This window comes from Cygnus atratus, chromosome 12 (assembly GCF_013377495.2).
Source record: "Cygnus atratus isolate AKBS03 ecotype Queensland, Australia chromosome 12, CAtr_DNAZoo_HiC_assembly, whole genome shotgun sequence".
In the NCBI taxonomy this organism is placed as follows: Eukaryota; Metazoa; Chordata; class Aves; order Anseriformes; family Anatidae; genus Cygnus; species Cygnus atratus.
The window spans coordinates 5072354-5095074 of NC_066373.1; the positions used below are offsets into that span (position 1 = coordinate 5072354).

Consider the following 22721-nt stretch of genomic DNA (forward strand, 5'->3'; position numbering starts at 1 on the left):
AGTCTCACAGCACCCATTTTTGCACTGTTGCAGAGCCGTGGAACTGCCATCCCACCCTGCTCCCCCAGCCAAAGCCAGCCCCAAACCTTGGCTTTTCTTCGCATCCGTTTGGCCATGCCTCGATGACTTTTTATTGAAAAAACGGTATACGGAGCTTGGTGAAATCACGGCTTTTCCTGAAGACCAGAGGTATTGGAGTAGGGCTCCCTCCTCTCAAACAGCCAAAAGCCCTTGCTCTGGCTCTGCTCTCGCAGCAGAGGCAGCACAAGCAGAGGCAGTGGCAGACAAACCCTCGAAGGGACAAGCACAGCACGAAGGAAGCGCCCTGCAGCTGCTTGGCATCTTACAAAGCCCAGATCTCCAAACTCAGGAGGTTACGTACGCACAACATAGCATACGAGGATCGCCAAGTATCTGGCAGCCCTGGAACGAGCTCCATGTACCTGCCCCTGGGAGCAGTTGTGCTTCAGCTCCTTTGCTCCTGTTTTTAAAGGTCACGTGAAAGCGGCAGTACTTGGGAGGACTAACGAAGGTGACTGCAGAGGAGAAGGGAGACCTTCAAACAACTGTCCGAGCTTTTACAGGTGAGCAGAAACTTCTTCTCACTTGCATTTCCCCTGGCGTGGCCACCACCGAGACCCAGGGCCGTGGGCATTTATTGCCTGGACAGAGCCCAGAGGACAGCTCCCGCCCCCCTCGATTTCCTTAGCTTTTCCTCCTCCATTGATTTCCTTTGGGTTTTCCCCTTTGATTAAACTTCTGGCATGTAGGTATGTTTAATAATAAGACAGATAACTCATGGGAGATATTTATAAAACCCACTGCATTTTTTTTCATTCTTCAAAAGACCTTGAGAAAAAAAAATCCTGAACTACGTTTTTCCTTTCTTTTAAAAATAGAAACAACAAAAAAAATGATATGAAGCAGTTAACAAGTTTTCAAACCATCAATGTTTTATTTGGTTAGTTTATTAAACACCTTTAAGACAATTAATTTTGGTCTGTACCCTTCTATAAAATAATTCAAGTTCTGAACAAACCTCCAATACATAAAGCAAAGTTACTTTACCATACGCAAATTTCAGATCAAAATACAACACTCTGTTTTCTTACATTTATAAAACCCGATCAAATACAAACAACATTAAAAAGATAAAACACTTTCACTGATCCTTGGTACAATATTACAGCACAATTTGCACAGTGGCAACTAAGTCCCCAAAGCACAATTCAAATACTTTAAAAAGGGAACCTCCCTTTAGTCACCCAACGTTATACCGAACACGTAAACAAAGCAAGTGCTACTTAATCCAGTAAAATTCTCACGTCCCTTTTTGTATCATGTGCGAGCCACAAAGCAATTCTGCAAGAAAGGTTACCGGTAAGGAACCCAACAGTTTCTCTGCTTTGCTGTTACAATTTTATGTGCGACTATGAAATATATGAAAATATATTTCATGAAAATAAATGGATGGAGGTGGACCAGACTCTGCACTGGGCAACTTATGGCAACTAAAGTAAACCAAGAAACATGTATTTTTCTAATAACAGATCATAAAGCTCTTAAAAATAAAATCAGTACCAAATTATCTGTGGGTACAATTTGAGTAACTGCCTTTTTCTTCACTTTCAAGACATCTAATATAGACAGAGTGTTTTCAATTGTTGAGAGTTTGTTCCATTGCAAAACCCAGTGTTTCAACAACAGGTCAAAGTGCCATTAAAATTGCACATTTTTCTTCAGTTCTGAGGATACGTGGTAGCATGCAACGTTCATTTGTTACTAGCCCTAAAAGCTTGCACTTAACGCTAACCTATGAACGACGTGGGATTTCTTATCAAACTGAAACAACAGCAAAAAATAAATTGCATACATAAAAGGATAAAACTGAAGCATTGGTTGACAAACATTCCTTGGAAGTTTCCACTCAGCAAGCCTTACGATAACACCTTGAGAACAGAAAGTAAAATCAGAGCAATAATGGAAGGGTCTGATGTATCCAACTCGGGTTATACTTTGCATAGGCAGTCAAGGCAATTGCACAAACACTGTAGTGCAACTCAGAGGGTAGTTTTGCCCACAGTTCTGTAAGCCCCTTCTTTGTCCCCCGCCCTCCCCCCGCGTTAAAACACTAATTTTACTTACAATTCAATAGAAAGCTCTATTAATTTAGTTTCAGTTAACACGAAAATGTGTACACAATTAAATGGAAAGAATAGAATAATGGATCTAGTTTCTCTCTCCTCCCTCCCCCAAACTTGCATCGTATCCAGAAGGATACCGTACACGTTCTGAAGTTTTCCCTATCCATTAACATATTATCCCAACAAATGAAGGAGAATTGCATACTGCATAAATAGCACATATTTAACAATGACTGTGTAAACAATATAGGATGGAAAAAAATGAAAAAACTAGTGAGGTACAGCAAGAACTTTATTTGCTAACTTCGTCTTTTAAGTGCAATTGAAACACTGTGTACTGCCCTTCTCAAAAAAGTCTCTCCATAATTAAGCTATGCTACGAAGATTATTCCCTTAAAGCTACATACCCATGTTGTAACTCATCATACTGACTTAATGCAAATATTTGTGGGGGAAATTAATTTACAGGGTTAAATAAATCTTTGTAGTATTCAAAAGGAATGATAGTAAAGGGATCTGCCATGGAAAATGTGGTAATATATGTTTTAAAAATATTTCCAATAATTTAAACACAAAACAGTAAGTATATTTTGAAAAATGCATAGAAACCCTGTCAATATAAAAATCCCCACTAAAATTACACAACTAAGCAATTTTAATCTAAATATTTTATGTGCTTTTCCTATAAAGGCCACTTTGACATACAAATACAAAAAAATTTACATTTCTCCCCAAAATAAATAATTTGCTTCTCAATTAAAAATACTGAATATGGAAGCATAACAAACTTCTTGCAGGCCAACTGCTCATCTGCATTGGCTACTTCTGAAGAAGAAAATCTCCAAATATTGTCAATTACCAAAAGAAATTAAAAAAAAAAAAAACACCTTCAGACTTTGTTCTGCCTAATGCTATGAAAAGCCTGGGCTTAGGGATGGAGAAGTCTGAACCCCTTACACTGTATGTGCCAGGGAGGGAATAGACACAGACATCTGAAGAGAAATTTGCCATTTCTCTCCTGTGCATACACTGAAATCTTTTGAAATCAGGGAAATAAATAAAGGTTAACCTGAATTAAAAGAAAGAAACTAGGACATGGAGTTAGGAAGGAGAAGCAGTATGAGGTACACAGTGGGTTAATTAAATGACAAATATAAGTAAACTACTCAGAAGAAGGCATTATAATGTGAGAAGACATGATAAACGGGTAGAGAAGAGCAACTCACAGGACGTAGACCTGGGGGGAAAAAGTGTACTGATGTTAATGGTATCTAGTAGGGGCATGAAGAGGAACACAGGGAACAAACTTCACTGGAAAAACGATGCAACGGGAGAACAAAGAATCTTTAACAACTGTCCCGACCACATGGGCATTTATCCCTGAATTGCAATGGAAGCAGCAAAATCAAACACGTGTACACACGCACAAGCAGTGGAAATGAAAACTTAGACTGGATTTGAGACATCACAGTTATGCATCGCTGTAAGCACCAGACCCACAACTGATCACGGGGACATAAGCAAGACCTAGACCTACCTGGAGGGGCACAGCCCGCCCCAAATGCCTAAAGCACTCTAGAGCAAAGAGATGCAAACGCTGTGAAGTGGCCCCTGACTTACCCCAGTGGGTAAACTGCACTGGTGGATTTACAAGACAAGCTCCAACCAGCAACAACATGGCACTGACAGGAGGGATACACTTTGACACCACTTAGTTCAGACACAAAACACCTAACATCTGGACAGAGGAGGCAGGGGAAGGAGGAGGAAAACCAGTGAACAAGAGCTAGATACAAGATTCCTGGGCAGCCATTTAGTACAAGTTCTCCTAACCTTGGACCAAGGACTGGATTAGGAAGGACACAAGAGCTGTGTATCTTCAGTAGCATAAGGAATCCAGCTCTGGAGCTCTATATTGCATAGTTTGATTGAAGACAGAGTGCTTGCATCTTATTTTTCACTCTTTAAGAAAAGACTTTACACAGTTAGGACAGAGCGTTTCAAGGCCTGGCCCTCAGTGAAAAAAAAAGCAAAAACTCCATTCCCACACAGAACAGAAAGACACAGAAAACGTATGCATATAAAAAGCCTGAAACAGTAAGCACATCTGTAATGCAGAAGTCGAAGCATGACAGCTGGATGATGGGAGTAAACCGAGCTGTCAAGCTGCATAGCAGTGATGGTAAACATGACCAGGTGAGTGTTTCTACCGTATCACACTGACGTATTTGTGTAGAAAAGGCGACGATATATTCTGACATTATCCTGACAATCACCAGTACCTTAGATTTGACAGAAGGCTGAACTTTCCTTCACGAGAGCGGTAACAATATGCTCAGGAAAGGCATGACGTCCCAACACCCTCCTACTGCTTGGCTCACGGAATACTGGTATCATGACTTTGTTAATCAAGGCAGTTGTTATTTTGTTTTCTTATGCTATAATAGAAGATTTATACTAAGTATGTTAGCCATCATTCACATACGGATTTTAATTCTTTAGTCCAACCCTGCAGGATTCATGGTACTCAATAAACAAAGTTTACAGAGAGGAACTCTGAAGGTAGAGCATCTAATTTGAATACATTTTACTTAAATTTTGCCTTCAAAAGAAAAATCTCAAATTGTCAGGCTCCAACTTCAGATTACTAAACATTAAGTAAGCAAACTGGGATGCAACTATACATTTCTGTTTACTACAGAAAAACAAAAAAAGAGGGTGGAAAACCAGGCAGCCAGGAGCTCCCCGGATAGTTAGGCCTACACTTGTTCCACCCTGCAGAAGTGGTTCCGGAGCCTCCAACACTTCCAGATTTAAGTACACTAGACCAACACACTGGATGTAAGTACAGTAAAACACCACATTGGGTCTCAGATAACAGTCAGCCCACAAACATTATGGGCAGCAGGGACACCTCCTCATCCCTGTTGCTGGGGAGCAGCCGCAAGGCTCAGGCTGTGCACAGGCCACGTTCAGGCCTGGCGATGGTGCTCCTTGTCAGCCTTCCCTAAAATAAGGGGATCGGGGGTGTGTAGGCTCAGTAGGGCTCCCTGTGGTCTCTTGTTTTCTGGCTGTTTCCCTGTGTGCTGCAGGGAACGCAGCAGCTCCTCACGAAGGCTGCCGGCCCGCGGCTCCTGGACAAGGACAGCCTGGGCAAGCTGGCGTGGCCTGGAGCGCAGCGCCCGACATGAGGCTCTCTCTCGACTTTTCAGGAGTTAAAAGGCTTTTAAATTAACAACTAAGAAACGTTACATCCACAGGACTGTGAAGCCTGTGAAAAGGCAAGGAACTTCACATCTGAAGATGGGCCAGGTTCACAGAGATCCCCCCCAATTCTTCCTGCTGCTTCTGACAGGGCAGGTGCGCAGTTTTCTGACCTCCACAAAACCAAAATCTTTCAGCAACGTGAAGGTATCAAATCACGAAGCTGAGCTGATGATAAGGATTAAACAAAAATACAGACACCACAACAAGGGCAACAACAAGGTTCCTACCCAGGACTAAAATTCGGCTCTTTCCTCCACGGCTTGGATCTACAAGAGCCTCCTCCTCAGACCGCCATGCTGGGGCCACTCGATGGCCACCCCATGGCAGCATTCGGTGGCTCCTCTCCTACCTCCTGACCCTGGTTGAGCCCTCCTGAGTGACAAAGACCTCGCCAGCCATTTGCTCGCCACAAATGAGGGTTGAGCACATGAAATTTGAGGCAAAAATCCTAACTCAGGCCTGGCCCAACAACATCCAGATGCTCCAACAGCCACGTAGGTCAGCATGTCCCAAATGGGAACAACACAGCCAGGTCCTGGGATCTAGCCCAAGAAGATTAATATTTACTGAATAGCCACCATGATGCCAATAGAAGGCTCTGGAATTAGTAGCTAATTGGTACAGCCTGCAGGGACATGAATAGCTCCTTGTTTTATCCCTACTATTTGTGCGTGGCCAGTACAATATTTGCTACATTCAATTCAAAGTTAGTATGAGCTGCTACTTAAAATTTTAGAGGAAGATTTCCCTGTGAAGCGTTTCTTTTTTTTTTTGTTGTTGTTGTTGCCTTTACAAAGGCAGAAAAAAGGCAGCATTTTTCCCCATTACATTTTTTTTTTTTTTTTTACTATTATTAAGGCCATTAGGAAGCTGTCTACGAAAAGGGATTTTTTTTTTTGAAGGACTGAATACGCAAAACAAAAACCAGAACAACCACGAGCCGATTATCAGCTCACATTGATACTTTAAGAAGTCAAGCACAGTGTAAGGAATTCAAAAACATGTCAAAATAGCACCTTTAGAATCAGAAAAAAACATTTTTATTTTTTTAATTCTTTAAACTGATCAAAAACCTGCATACTTGAAGGTCCTAAAGAAAAGGACAAAAATACAATCTCAGGTGCAGAAAATGTGTGTTTATTTGGACACTTTTTCTCATTTATTTGGACAGTAAATAGGGAATTGCATGTAAGAAAGTCCAAATTTGACCTTACAGATAAATCAGTGAATCTCTCTATTGAGAAAATGGATCAAGTTCACAGGCAAAACAGTGCGGAGTAGAAGCAGAGAAAAAAAAATCTGATCTGTCTTTAAAAAGTAGACCTCTACATTTTAGATTTTTTCCTATTTAAAAATCACCAGGACAGTCTTTCAATTGCTTGCTCATTTACAAGTATAACAGTTACTTTCAAGTAATATATTTTTTTATTTACTTTTACAGCAGCTGCAGGTCAACCTTGGTCTTTTTGTACAGAAACATGCATTTAAAATGAAATTAAAGTAAACTGTCCTTGGACAATGGCATCATTCTGCCCTGCTTCTTGTCTGGTTTTATTTTTTATTGAAGGACAAAATGTAATTTAAAAAAAAAATATTTGACAAAGTGCAAAAAAAAATGAGGTAGCTGGGAATAGGGGCTTCCCCCCATGGACCAAAAGGCAGACTTTGAGCCACAAATAACAACGTACACGGGAGCGTGCTATACGTGTTCTACGTAGAGGATTGTTTACAGCTGCTCAGGTGATCTTTAACCTGCAGACACTACGGTTTTACAAGCTTGATGAAAAGTCATTTCATCGTCTATTAAGCACTCTCCCCACATACACTGAGTGGCATTGAAGGATGCTAAGATGTACAAGAAGCCAGTGCACAGGAAGATCAAGTTCAAGTTTGCATGGACTTCCTCCAACCTACAGCAGCAAAAGCATTGGATTCAGAAGTAAATTTGGGGCAAGAGTGAAACCTAAGTCCTGCTGGTAAGAGCAAATGACAAAAAAACTGAGGCCAGAAAGCAGTATTATGCAGCAAGGTATGCCCAGCATCTTTTAGTTCAACAGGGTTTTGGGTGGGTAAATTCTCAGCCTTGAGACCTTTCTGGTTCGAGACTTCACCTGAAGATAGGCAACATCCCGGCCACACTTCCACACCCCAAAGGCAGCAAGGGGCAGCAATTACACCAGCTCTGTGACAAAAACAGCATCTTGCCCCACGGGATGCATACAGCAAGGCCATGCACAGTAAAAGGAGAATCTTGCCACCGTACAGATAATTTTCCTCCCCACTTACACTGTGATATTAAAGACACCTCCTAGAAGTCCACCAGAACACAGCTTGTTGTTTAAATAAGTTAAATTAAGCTACTGACATATTACCATAAATTGCAAAATATAGTCTCAGACCCCTAAATACAAAAAGCAATTACAAGAAGTAAATCATTAGGTTTGGGAAGTTAGTAAGGACAAAAAAAAAGAGCCTAAAATTGACTTAGCAGCTGTTTCCCCAAGTAAACAAAAGCTAGAACAGTTTCAGTTGCTGCAGGCAATCCAGAAGAGTCCTTTGGACTAGTTTAAGACCAGTTCTGAAAGATTTTGAGAAAGTATTTCTTAAGAGGCTACCCCTTGGTTTCCTATCAGCACAAAACTTTAACAAGATCTTCAGCTGCTCTGTTCAACATGACCACCTTGCCAGATACCCCCAGTGTACTATTTCACTTATTCCATTAATTAAATACACTTTGCTTTTTCTGAAATAGTGAAAAACATGACAAGGATGATAATGCTTTCCTACTATCACCTGTAAATTCACAGAACAGATGCTACCTAGCTGAAGCTTTAGCACGTGAGATCATTAAGTTGAGAAATTCAAGAACAGCCAGTGATGTCTTTTTAGCTAATTTCCTATCACATAAAGAAATTTATACTTTCCAAAATGGCTCTTGCTCTTTATCAAGCGCAGTATTGTTCCACAGTTTTTTTCCTATTCTGAAATCCATGCAGGTGACAGCAGACTTTAGAAAGACATAAATTATACTCGTAAAAGCAGCCCACTGTACAGCTTGCTTAAAGGATATCCTTCAGGCTCTGGTTGGGTTTAAAAGTACAAATGACAGAAGCTTGCCCTTGACAAAACCAGAGGATGTCTTCGCATTGGCTGAAAAGGGAAGGAGGAAAGGTAAAGAAAAATCAAGGGCATTAGATGGTGATTCAGAAGCACCTAGCATTAAAAAATTACACGTTCAGGTTTTAATCAATAAAATAATAGATGTTACTTACATTGGGGATGCTTCTTTCTATCCTATTATTGTAATCAAATCCATCAGCTTTTACAAGGGCTCAGTACTGTCTCATTTCATTATGAAAATTCAAGGGCATAGGTAGGCAATGGCATTGAGCATGTTCATTTACTGATGTGCTCTGGCAGGTGTGTATCATTTACACAAAACCCTGCAGAAATACTGGGCAACAAGCTTTAACCTTTTACATTGAAAAGTTCCAGTCTTACAGCTCATTTTTCAAGACATTCAATAGATTATTTCAGCTAACCTTCAAGTATTATTCCTAAACAAATCTGACTCTGTGTTACGATTATTTTTGTAACTCATAAGCAGCTATCCCGAACAAGCTATTTTAAAAAATATCTTTCCAGATTTTGTATTACCAACAAACTTACAACATAATCGTTGGCAGCAATTTCTAGTTTAATGTTCCTATTACCGTTAATACATTTTAGCAAGTGTTGATCTGATTAGGCACTTAGAATGGTTTTAATGTATTCTTTCAGATTACTTGTTAATCAAGAATTGAGACAACTGATTACCAGAGTACAGCACCACTTAAGATTACCAAGAGTCACACAGGCCACAGCTGATCAAAGCTATTACTTTAAACCCTCATTGCAATCCTTCCTATAGTAATAAATTTCTTGGGAGGAAAAAAAAAAAAGAGCAACAGAAAGTGGCAAATGTCTAAAGGCTACAGTACTAGTGACCGCAATGCAGGCCTTAACTCATTCCTCAGCAGTAAGAGAAAATACTCCGAGTTAACACGGAATCAGTAGCCTCTACCTGAAAAAACGAGCACGTACATATTTAACACAGCACCTGAAAAAGCTGTTTAATTACTCCAAAGAGTTAGGAGAACACAACCCCCAAAACCTTGATGCTTACATTAGAGGCAGAAAGGATCCATACTCTACAGCAAATAAAACCTTGGGAAGTATCACTCTGAGTGGCACAAAAACATACCTTAATCAAAACCTTCAGATTTTAAATTGCCTGCGTCCCTGTTTATATTCACATTTTCTGGGACACAACTTTCCTTCTGCAGATAAGATTAATTCAAACAAATTGTACTTTATCTAAATATGTATAATTTTATATATTAAAACCTATTGTCAGCTGCCATTCATTATATACTTGCATGGCACTAGTGCTCTAATAAAGAGCAGAGTGTCCACATGCATCACATGGAGTGATGGCACAAGGCAGCTGTGAAGAGTAACACAAATCTGCAGAACAGTATTACACAAGAATTAAAGATTTACAGTGTTTTAAGTAACATTCATTTAAAAAAAAAAGAATCACTAATCTTTTTTTGAACACAGTGAATTTTAAGCATCTCTGTATTTTAACAGAAGAGTTGAATTATTGTTATATACAGAGGAAACCAAAAGTTTGGCACTTGGAACAACTTCTGTTTGTTATTGCATACTGCACTTTGCATGGCAAATGCACATTACCAAAAACCAAGCAGGCTGTACAGACACTGTATTTATCGAGCTGACCAGAGAAACTGCAGTCAAAGCAGGGAAAACATTCCCTAAACCCCTCAATTTTTACACTTTTGCATTTACCAAGTCATGCAGGCACAAGAAATACTGGAGAAAAAAAAAAAAAAAAAAAGAAATTAAGCTGCCTGATGCTTTCTGGAAGGAGAGTTGATAAAAAACAAAGCCAGGCACTTTGGTAGCTTTAATGAAAACACATATTTTTCAAACATATTTTGAGCAAGAATTCTGAATCAGAAGGCAGACTGCGACTTGCAAGTATTGTGCTGTCAAAATCAAAATGGCTGTGACCTGCCCACAGTTATTAGTGAGCTGGCTTGTAAAATTGCCTTTATTTTCAGATTCACTACTGTCCTTTTGCTTAATTACATATTAATTTGGGTTCAATTCACAGGTGAGGTACCTCAAAGCTACCAAAAATCAAGTGACCAGGAACAGCTGAGTCAGTACAGCATTTTCAAAAATCTAAAACTCTAGGAATAGCTGACAAACTACTTGAAGACAGACAGACCGACCTTGCTGTAGTACAACAGAAGACTCTTCAGGACATCCCTTTCTCAGGTTAGAAAGGGAAGGAGAATTTGGAATCCAGTGCTGACTATTTAGGAGCACGAGTGGCTCGACAGAGGCCAGGTGAGGAAGAGAAAGCATACCTGCTGCACGCCTCCCTCACCTCTGCAGGGCTCTTAGGCCGAAGCCTCGTGTTTATAGTGTTCTCTCTTTCTTCCACTTGTGCAGTCCAACCGTTGTGCTTTACCCTTAGGTCAGCAGTTCTAGAGCCCTTCCAAAACCAATCTGTCGTACATGGAGAAAAGGAGGAAAAAAACTTTTAGGGGGAAATTGTGGTGGGAGCTGCAGTGATGGGAAGAAAAACCACTGCTATTCGCATCTTCTACAACCTCCATCCCATAACTGGGGATTTTCTGATTACAAGTCCTTGGGTTTGTCCAATTCTGCAGCAGGGGAGAGGAAAGGACACAGAGCCAGGACCAAGCCACTCACACCTGCACCATGACCCAGCCCTTGTCTGGGCCCTCCTCCAGACGTGGCAACCTGAAAGCAGCACCCCAAGGACGCAGTCCCGCTGCAAGGTGTGCTGGGCACCATGTCAGCGGCACCCTTCTGCCTTACTGACACTGGCCTCGAGAAACTGGGAAAAAGGGTGCCTACAAACCTGATCCCCAGAAACCAGCCAGCAGCACAGGCTGCTGGTTAAGAAAAACATTCAAGAAGTAATCTGTGAAGGAACTGGCTGGATTTAAGAGTGCTGATTCGCGAGCTGGAAGGAATTAAGTTGGAGCGGCTAGCAAGGCTACCATGCCAAGCAAGGGCTACTTAACCAAGTTTCTAAACTGCCAAAACATCTGAAAACCCCTGGATTGCAAACTGAGAAAGTTCAGGAGTTGCTTCACACATGGATCGGCCATCACACGTGGGGTACGCAGCTGCCAGGAAAGCAGGGATAGCTGGGCAGCAGTGTCAAACCCAGTCCAACACCCTGCACACTTGGGAGGCTGGTCAACTCCCTCTGCTCGGCACCTCTGGAATCAAATCCTCTACCAAAGCAAACCACCTTCCACCTCGCACCGAGACCAGCTACCCACCTCAGACACCACCACCTGTGCAACAGAGCTCTCCTGGGGAAAAGGAGAGCCTGAGCTTTGAAGCCCAGCTCCAAACCAGGCAGGGATCTCACATCCCAAGAGAGGCATTCATCACTGAGCTCGCAGATTAGAGCTGGACAGATCCTGAAAGACGAAGGGGTCTTGCCAAAGGGGTGGCTTCCCCTTGCTGCCCTACTGCTTCACCCCACCCTCCTCCGCGCCAAGCCCCGTGCGCCCACCAGCTCTCAGCTCACCAATGCAACACAAATCTTGTTCACCCTGCTTGAAGCAAAGCCAAGGAAGCCAGACTGGAGATCAGAGGAGCGCCCAAATCTTTGACTTGTATCTGCACATGAAGCTCAAGGTGACAGCATCTCTAGAGGCTTGGTCCCTGACCTCCAACCTTGGAGAAAGCCACGTGCTAAGAAATTAAGTTTGTAACTTTTTCAGGTGAGGAGACTTGAGCTTCTTGGTCAAATCTAGCTGAGTAACGGAGTGCATTTGTAACACATTCTGGTTACCAGCGGAATTGCTTGCTTTATCTACACTTAAAAAAAAGGAAAGAATACCTACTGTAATCCTACTGTAAGTGTAAACATTTTGTTCATAACTTTGTTTCATAACTGCAAAACACTGCTAATGTATATATGATTTGGATTTATTATGTGCATTTATTACTTAGGTTTTCTGGACACTAAATGCCCACGTGTACTAGGGAGCTAGGGACTCAAGAGATAGCAGCCTGCACTAGTCTAAATAACATTTTTGAGAGTTTTCTAAGCCACTTAGAAAAACTAAGTTCAAAAGTGAAACAGATGCTTAGAAACATTCAATCTCATCACTTTTGGATATAGGATCTCGGCACTTTGTCTAAGGAAAAAGTAACGTAAAATTTTTTGACAGGGAAGTTTTACAGATAAGCTAACAGCACTTGATTTATTTCACAAGACAGCTGACGATGGAAATAGTGGTTCACATTTCTGTAGTAAAGCATTTATATAAATTTAAAATCTAAAGACATATATATATACACACCAAGTCTACTGCAATGCATAAATATATAAACGTTTTAATACGCCAACTAATATAGGTCAGAAAATTGATGTATGTAATTCAAGTTTTGCAGCACTTCAGCATTGTAAAAAATAAAAAAAATAAATAAATTGTCAAGGGATTGACTGCTGCCCTCTCTTGTTGATTTATTTTCACCCCTTCTCTCAGAATCGGAGTAATTCCAGCTACACATCAGCACTGTGGAAGGACTGAGCAGGAGTAAGTTTCAGAATGTCTCTTCGAGGAACATTTAGTTAAATATAACTATTGTACTAGTCTGGGGTTGTTCTTCAGCAGACCTAAGATGATTCAACACAAATGACACAGGTTTACACTAACACAACTGAGGGCAGAGATTGGCTTGTCTGAGGTCCACAAAATTGCAGAGTGGAAAGTATTTTACGTAGTTATAATACTGGTTATACAAAAACTTTTTCTGAAGGGCAGGAAGCCTCATTTCTACTTCCACCTCTCTCGCTTTATTCCTTTTAAATAAATATAGATTACATCCCACCCATCACAAACAACAGTGACTTTAAAAAGTGAGGTAAAGTGTTCTACCAGCTGATTTTTACTACGAACAAAAGTCAGTTAAATATCACTACCGATGTGAACAAGACTTACTAAGAATTAAAATGCAAGATACCAAATTCTTCACTATAACCACACCATAAAACCCAGCTTTCAAAGTCAAACAGCAGGAAACGAGACTTTGTACCCTAGCATGGAAATTATTAGTAAACCAACTTTTGATCCCAATTCAAAATAGCTATACCAATTTTCCTTAACTGATAGTCAAAAAAAAAATCCTCTTTTCTGTGAAACAAATATATCCTTGTCACATTTTACCTTTGTTCCAATAGAGATAAAATGCATCTTTCTATAATCCTCAATCTTAAAAAACATTCTCCTAGTTTTCATGTGATCTGAAGTAAACAGGAACATAACCTATTTTCTTTAATTTCTCAAGTTTTGTTGTCTTTTACCGAGAGCAGCAATTGTCATGAACCGTTCCAAACGCCACTTCCCTTTACTTCAAGAAAACAGCCTCTAAAATCCATGCAGGAACACATGCCGCCCATCTGTACACCAGTTCACCAGGCTATTCAAATGACAGCATAGAAAAAACAGTTCACTTCTCTGTAGTATACTGTATCTGTTTTAGATTAGTCCATTTTAAATATATTAAAAATATTTTTAGGAATGAAAACATTGCAAATGAATGAAAAACGTATGTACACACCTCCACCATTTTTAGGCACAGACCTTAACTTTTGAGGAAGGACTAGAAGTAAAAGGTGCAACAACCAACGTCTCCGGCGGCGTTACAGTCAAACAACAGTCTTTGCAGTATACCAGGGAGGTTGGTTTTCATATAGCTTCTGCGTATTATAGCTATCCAGTCCGAGATAGCACATTTATTCTTATCAGTTCCCCTCAGGGGAAACGCACCTTAGATCTTTTTTGCTTTTCAATAACCTTTGCCAAAGGAATACCAATTCCCACCAGTTCCAGACACAGCAAACCTCCTTCAATAACACGCTTTAAAGTCCAAACGGTTACGACTGAAGGTGTTTCCTTGATTCCCGTTTTTTCCCCCCTCTTCTTTTTAATGTATACGTAAGTTATTTGTCCCCAAAACAAGAACTGAGACTCAAGCTTTTTAAGCATTTAAAACAAAAACAGTTACCATACCAAAGCACAGCATACAGTGTAAGTTTCAGTTGTAATTTCTCAGCTTTTCCTTTATATAGAGCTATATTATGGTGGACTGCGCAGAATTCTTCCAGTCTCCTCCACTGCCAGCACACAGATCACGGAGAAGGTACACGAATGCGGAATAATCCCTGCTGAAGCTGCAGTCGGAAGAGCTTGCAGTTTGCGATCCGCAAAGCTGCACAGCCAGTACGGCGAAGGTCCGATGGAAAGAGTGGCTTAGTGCGCTGCCAGGTTCCCGTGCTTCTTTTAAATTCTCTAACATAGTCATAATTTGTACCTAGACCCACACACACAAAAATAAAATGCTTAAAACATACAGTACCCACCAGCACACTTCACCTCTAAGGCAAACACACGAACAAGAGCATGCACAGGACTGCAAATCAGGTTCTGGATACACGATTCAAATTATTCTCGAAAGGAAAGGGTGACATTTCTTACCTAATTAAACCCACCACACCAGGAATTTTGCTGTTTCATGTTTCTATAGAAAGCCCTGTTTTACACGCAGACATGAAAACATGTAGTCTTCCAAATGTCTTTCAGAGTATGTGGCCAGATACTGAAAGCTATGAGGAGGAGTACTGAATATGCTCATTAGCACACCTGTGTATCTATCACCTCGTGTAGCCACTATCCCATGCAGGTGAACCACAGGATGAGGTCCCAAAACACAAAACCACCTGCCTACCACCGCAAAGACAGGATAAACAGCCCCAGGCACTAACATTTTTGCTTCTATTTAGATGAATGAAGTAACACACTCTTGGTCTTGGTCTCTTCTGATCTTCAGAGAGATAATCAACCAAATTATAAGGCCTATTTGTTTTTGAGGAGGTCAATGTACAAAACAAACCTGTATAATTCTGTACAACTACCAGAACTCCCCAGAAGACAACAATAACTTAACAGGATGTAATATAAAATTACAGAGTTGAACTCCTAAGTTTTCATTCTAAAAAAATTCAGTCTCATTAGTGCCAAGTATTTAAAAGACTGGAAGAAGACAAGCAACAGAAGTTATTAGTTCTAGTTCTGACCTGTATCAAGATCTCCAATCACGTAAATGCTGGCTCCAATGGGCACAGCTCCATACACGAAAGAAGAACTAGTTGGGATACATAGGTTCTGGTCATTTAGATAAATCCACCTGTAAGAAAACAAAAATAAAAAACTGGTATGTGATTTTTATCCAACACACAAAAAATCCAGGTTCATTTTCCAACCGCCATCTTTGAATCAAAAGCAGAGTGTATAAGTTAATTATTTTTATGTAAAAATTTATGTAAAATTGTCTAGTTCAAGACAGTCCTGGTTCTTCCTACCTAGGAAAACCAATTGGTACTACTATTTAGGAAATTTTGGATACTTTATCTTGAATTTACTTTATTTCAGAATTGCTTCACTCATCTGCGTAATCTAATCCAAAATAAATTCTTCTTGCAGACACCCAGCAAGAAAGAAAAGCAGGCATGTAAGCCTTTTTTTCCCCCCACCAACAGCTACAACAGTCAATTTTCCCTACAAAGAAAATTCTAGTCAATTTTGTCTTCAAATCAGAAAAGTCATAAAAATGTGTAAATCTTAACAGTCCATAGCAGGGGAAATACCATGTTGCTATAGCTAGTCCTCGTTATGAAGCAATGCCTTCCCCCATATAATTCCCTAACTTCTTTAATTGCACTTTACCAGAGACATGAAATTCCCTGCCCAGGAGGAAGAACGCAGCACTTGGCTTAATGCTTAATTTTAAACAAGGCATAAGAGATTGGAACTCAAAATGGTAAGGGATTTGGGGAAAGAAATGCCCGTTCCTTGGAAGTGAAAGAGAACTTCCCAATCACGTATCAGGCTCTTTTCAGGCACTTCCCAGCTCGTTCTGTAATCCTACAGCTCCCCTGCGTTCACATTAAGAACATCCCATTTCAACGCCACATCAGCCTGATCTTCCTGCCACGTGAAAAGCAGGTTTCCATGTCAAAGCCTTTGGAAGCCAGGTAAGTATGTACCCCATCACCCCTGAGAGACAGGGGTTTATAAAGGTGTCCCATTTATCTAGAGTTGTCAGCACCCTCTCCATGGTTTTGAAATCAATTTCTACAAATGCTGCTGCACTTTTGCAGACGCTGTCATAGTTACGATTGATAGATCCTGAAGACATACTAAACAATGTTATTTTAGGTGACTGCTCCCGGATCTTTTATTAAGTAATTTACAGAAAACAGGAAAGTTTGAAAAGCCTTCGACAACAGCACCATCCATTTGCAATGCCACACCTGGTTAATTTGAGGGAAAAGTCAGGAAATACTCTCACGGATATTGCTGGCCTTGGAAAATTCTGTCTCATCCTAACTCATGATTCAGAAGCAAGCCTCTTTCCTGGCACTGAAAGGGAAGCTGCTACATATTAATTGTCTTGGAGAGATCAATTTTTAAAGGCCAAATTAAAGGATGAGCTGCCCATTATTATTATTTTTTGTCTATGCTATACACTGAACACTACTACAATGCTGCAGAAACCAATGGAAAGGTTTGTAGCTGTCACAGAGGAAAACAAACGAGCAATGAAGAGAGAGGAAATCTTTTGCAGTGATTCAAGAACTCTGTTACACAGCAAAACACTTTTTAGCATATTTCATTAGCTTTCTTTCCTTACTATGGGAAGAGGACACGTTCAATATTTTTATTTTTAGTAGCAAGGTACCTAGAATTAAGAAAACTGAATTAAGTGGTAGAGAAATGGAAGAGGAAGATTATTTTTTTTTAGTGGCAAATAGAATACTACGTCAAGGAAGGAAAAGTACAACACTAGATGGGTTAGGCTAGCTACTGATCAAGTTCGGAAATCACGTGAACATTGGGAATTTGGCTGCACTAGATAATCAAAGCTTTGGAGTTTAAGTGAAAAAAAGTGAGGGACCCAATCGTTTTACTACTGCACATCAAGGAAAGAAAATATTAAAGTATCTGCAGTTGCTTGTGAAAATTCCTTCTCAACCTTTCTCAACACACACACTTTAAAAACAGCCCCAACTTTTCAGGAACGCTTACAGCAGTTTTAGCAGTTAAAACTAGGAAGGAACAAAGACAGGAAGGGCAAGGGGTCACATTTCATCAGAACTTGACTAAGCTCCAGCTCCATGTGGGCTGTGCCTACTGTTGGAACAGTATGGAAAAAACACCATACAAGAAATTCACAGTCTTCAGGAATTTGAAAACACTCCTCGGAACACAGCTCTTACGTACTTCTCCAGGACGGCGCTGCTCAAACGGAATCCGAGAGCAGCAGAGGCGCATAACCACGGGCAAAAACAGTTACTGTGAAACTGAAATATGCTTCCACAGAAATTAAAAAAAAAAGGGGGGGTGGGGGTTAAGGAATCCTGATTTCTTTCAGTCTTAAAGTGATACAAATAAAAAAATGAGTTTAACTGCTGTATGTACTAAGCGGGATGGTAACTTTTATTTCCAAATGAGAAGTAAATAGAGGCACAATACAGACCCAGTGTATTCCCACACGTCACCTTAAGCTCATAGCAGCTGTGAAAGGAAGCCTACAAATGAATGAAAACCTCTTCTGTGCTCTGCTTATCTGACAGCACTATCAGTCAGACAGTTTTCTCATTACATTTGCATAAGCATTTCCTTCTAATGAGATTCCTGCATACCATATGGACGAACCTCCCTAATAGTACAAGTTTGTTTGGTTTACTATTTACATACCACTGAAAGCATTTTCTTATTTCTATGATGTTCCAGAAGCAAAAGGAATGTAGCTGGTTAAAAAAAACACTGCTACAGAACAAGCGTCTCACTTTTATTCCCCTAGATATCTGCAAATTTTGATCATTCTTTTGAACTAGGAGCTAGTAAGAATTAAAAATAATAATAACTTAAAAACAAAACAAAAACAAAAAATACTAAACAATCCCACTTACAGAGAACCAGTGGCTATACTCAAGGACAGGGCTCTACCAGCACCTCTGACATACATGTTGCACATCTCTCACATTTTTTAAAATCAATTCTTATCCTGAGCAGTACTTTTAAAACAAGGATGCAATGTATACAGAGCTCAGTCCATAGCCCTTAAAAAAAAAAAGTCTACATCCTCAAAAAACCCTGCAGCCCAATTGTATATATTTCCTATCCACAGTTTACTTAAATTCACTCATGCACGTCTTAAAAACAGGCTGACAAAACATTTATTAACTGAAAATCTTCAGTTACAGAAGTACTTCAAATATAATAAGAATTACTTACTACATTACCCAGTCCTCATTTCATGTGTATGCTAGTATTCCATCTCACTTCATTTATTTTATTACTTGTTTATGCAGTATAGTTTAACAGGATTCTTAATGTTGGTGTTTTTTTTTGGTTTTGGCTCATGTGAAGATCTCAGCATATTTCAGTCTTTAGAGAAGTACATTTCACTGGGAAGAATAACAATTCTGAAAGACTGCGCACAATGAATTATTTTGGACTGTTACTGTCCAAGTAAGCAATATCAAACAAGTTAAGCCTCAGCCCTTTAATCCAATTCAAAACAGATTTATTCCAGTTTATATACTGATGTAAGTGCAAATGCTTACCTAAAACCCGTAACTCGGTTCCTCATGGTCTCAGGATGCCTAAGATAACGCTATATCCTTTCCTCTCAGGTAATGGGGGCTGTCTCACACATAAGAAAAACTGATGCAAATCACGCACGTGTGCACTGCTGCACATAACCGAACCAGCAATATCTGATGGCTGAATGCAGTACAAAAAGCTTTTTCCAGTCAAAAAGAAAGCAAACATGACAGAGTCCTGAAGTTACTTAAACACAGCTGGAAAAGCCTGTAGTTCGTTAGGAAGTATGCAACACCAATATGCAGCTATTCAAAAAGCCGCTATGAATTTTGTTTTGAGAGCTTTCTGGATATACACCGTTAGAATTCATACACTGTGCTTTTGGCCCACTGTTACTAAATAAGCTTCCAAACACAATCCTCCTTTCCACAAGTATTCTCTTTTACCTCAGCTCTTTCAGACTTGTGTCAATCGTATATGCACATAGTCTGTGGTGGTATTTCAGGTTTAAATCAGACAGCTCCAGTATTATTTTTTCATTGTAACTAGAAAAGGAATACACTATTTGGAGTTTCAAGGTGCTTACTTCCTTCATCCTGACTTCTTGAAGCTGCTGATTTGAAGGAGCCTAATTACTATTATTTGTTTCAGAAACTATCACAGAAGAAATAAATGCACTTTTCAATAATAAATTAACCATCTTGTAAGACCTACATAACATTAAGATGAAGAATCAGTCTTTGCATGCATCACGTTAACTATGCACTACGGAACTGGGACGCAGACATTGTTCACCTTTGGTAAAATTTATAGCATCACTTATGCTTTATTTGGAGTAAGGATGCACAGCAGAGCCCATGATAACCAGTGCAAGTGGAACTGCTTAACTGATCAAACACACACCCCAGTATTTAGCATATGGTTTTCACAGATTTAAGAGAAGCACATAATTTAAGCTTTCATGCTTCACTCCAAATAAAGCGATTGAGATTTGTTTTCTGCTCTTACTGAATCAGCTGAAACACCCTCATGTTTTCCAGAGAGTCAACTTGCCTTCACTTGGTATTCATTTCATATTTGCAAAACACTGTTATAATGAAATTATTATAATATTCCAGATTCAATCTTACTTCAAAGGCCAGTGCCAGACAATAGTGTATTTTGTCTCGGTATTTGGCAGGCAGAACAATTTGCTAACTTCACTTTGAAGCACAGTCCCTTTACGACTCTTTTCTCTCTTCCCCAGGCAAGCACAGCTCAGGCTTCTCAGGCACTGCCATGGCTTCGACGAGTGGCACTCATCCTGCACAGCACTCCAACAGTGTCTGAAAAGGGTAAGTGCTAGTCCCTGCTAGCTAATGCTATAAAACAGCGTGGTAACACAGCACCCTCTCCTGGTTAAGTACCATCACTTCTCACTCCGGGGGATGAAAACAGGGGCTCTTCCAAAACCAGAGGGCAGAGGCAGAGAGCTGTGGAGCAGCACAGGGTGCTGGCACCCAGCTGGTAACCAGTCTGGTCTCCCAGGCAGTGCCTGGAGCCCATGAGCAAATTTACACCAGGTTGAACTTTTAAGATCGAATTGTGTGTGCTGGCAAGGCAGAAGGACGAAGCAAAGCAGCCCTCGAACACGTGCCTCTGTGAGCAGCTCAGCAGTCACATTACCTGCTGCTACCTCACCTCCCTCTGTGCCAGCACAGCCCTCGTGGCACTCACACAACAGATGAGGTCCTAGATCAAGAGTTGAAGTGACTGGATTTGTATTATAGCGCTACATGAATCCTGTAACACCTCTGGGATGCCACACCAAGCAACCCCAGAGAAACGCACGTATTAGAAATGCTGCCTTGCAGACACCTGCACTGCAGACAGCAGGTGGCACCACCAACTCACCTGCACTGGGCCAGAAACTGCAAACTTTTTCGAACTACACATTATGTGAGCTTAGACTGCACCAACCAGCACTGGTAAGAAATTATGAACTATATATCACCTTCTGAACTATATACCACCTCTTGCCCAAAAGCTTATTAGCTTTTAGCATTTCCCCACACCCCCAAGGGAACAGAAGACACTAGGGAGCATCAGCAGCATTAACTTCTCTTATCTGTCTGCTTCCTATAACCACCCTGAAGAGCATTTCTTCTCCAGCTTCTTTTGATTATAGCTAGTTTGTACGTCACTTAAAATAACACAGAAGACCCTTTCAAACAAAAACTAAAGCCTCTTTACATCCATACCTTAGAATAAAATTATATAATAAACTTCCAACTACTATTTCATTTTTGTGTGCTTTTATACAGGTGACAGTCATAAAAAAAAGTCTTTATATTGTAATACAGACTTGGTAACCTCCATAGTCGACATCTTTTAGATATCTGACAGTAAAGTCTTGCTGCAATTAAGTGGACTAAAAAAGCAAAGTTGTCCAATTTACTGTTACATGCAAGAAGAAAACACTGGAAGTACCAAAGTTTGCCAATTATGACTGGAGCAAACGCATACAGCTGTAATTAGTTACCTTTTAAACTCATCATGATAAAATTCAGATTTGCACGTCACCATCTCACTGGCTTGACTGTCATCACGACTCCTGACCCCGCCAAATACATAAAGCTCAGAGGCAACTCCACAGGCCACTGCCCCAAATCTGAAAATCCAAATAAGAGAGAGGAGGAAAAAAATAAATAAATAAATAACCAAAAGATATATCAAAACCATTTCATCCATCTGAATTTCCTAATTTTTTACATATATTTTTAGCTGTATATATTTTTTTCAAAATATTATATATTCGACAAAGTTAGATGAGTCATGAATATGTAAAATTATAAGCACCTACTTCAGACCACGTAAATGAACAAAACAGCAAGTACAATTCTGAAGCTCCAATTGAACTACAATTTCTACTTTTCATTTTGCATCAGGATAGTGTTGCTTGTAACACGAGAAGCATATTCCTACAGAATCCATATTTATTGCTTGGATACTTACCTTTACTCAGCCACATCTTGGCATTACAATTACAGGCCACCATGATCAGAAAGACACAGTGAAATTCACAGGGCTTTCTAACAGCAATATTTAGGGATTTGTCAGAGGAGAAAAGGCAGCTACTTCTAATCAGAGCATCAGCACTTCAGTGTTAAAAAGGCTGTACATGTTATCAAGCATAAACTGATATAACGCTGATGACATGAACTGTCAACTCTTCCTTTATTTAAGTAACTAAATAACCAAATGCTTTTGTGACGGTTTTGGAGGTTTCTGACTGAATATACTCTTGCAATCTAGTTCTCCCTCTCCTCCCGCCCTCCGTTTTTACCCACCTTCTTTCTTTCAGAGGACAGATTGCTGTCCACTGCTGAGTCCTAGGGTCATAACACTCAACAGATTCAAAGAGCTTTCCATAGGAGCCTCCACCCATTGCATAGATTTTCTTCTTCATAGCTGCATAGCAGCCAATCTTGAAGATAACAAAGAAAAAAGTACACCTAAGATTATGTGCAAACACACAATAGCAAGCAGTCAAAGCTACCTATATACACATGCACACACATATATTTGGGTTACC

At 40.1% G+C, this 22721-nt stretch overlaps 1 protein-coding gene across 2 annotated transcripts in view; it reads right to left on the reverse strand.

Annotated features, from left to right (window-relative positions):
* Positions 1-927: 927 nt before the first annotated feature.
* Positions 928-22721, reverse strand: part of GAN (gigaxonin) — a 39890-nt gene continuing 18096 nt past the window's right edge. For both annotated transcript variants that reach the window (XM_035543198.2, XM_050713122.1), the window contains exons 8-11: positions 22477-22613; positions 21669-21797; positions 15613-15722; positions 928-14849 (exon numbers count right to left, since the gene is read on the reverse strand). In XM_035543198.2, the coding sequence (XP_035399091.1) occupies positions 14668-14849; positions 15613-15722; positions 21669-21797; positions 22477-22613 (558 nt within the window). In that variant the 3' untranslated portion in view covers positions 928-14667. The remainder of the gene's footprint in view (positions 14850-15612; positions 15723-21668; positions 21798-22476; positions 22614-22721) is intronic.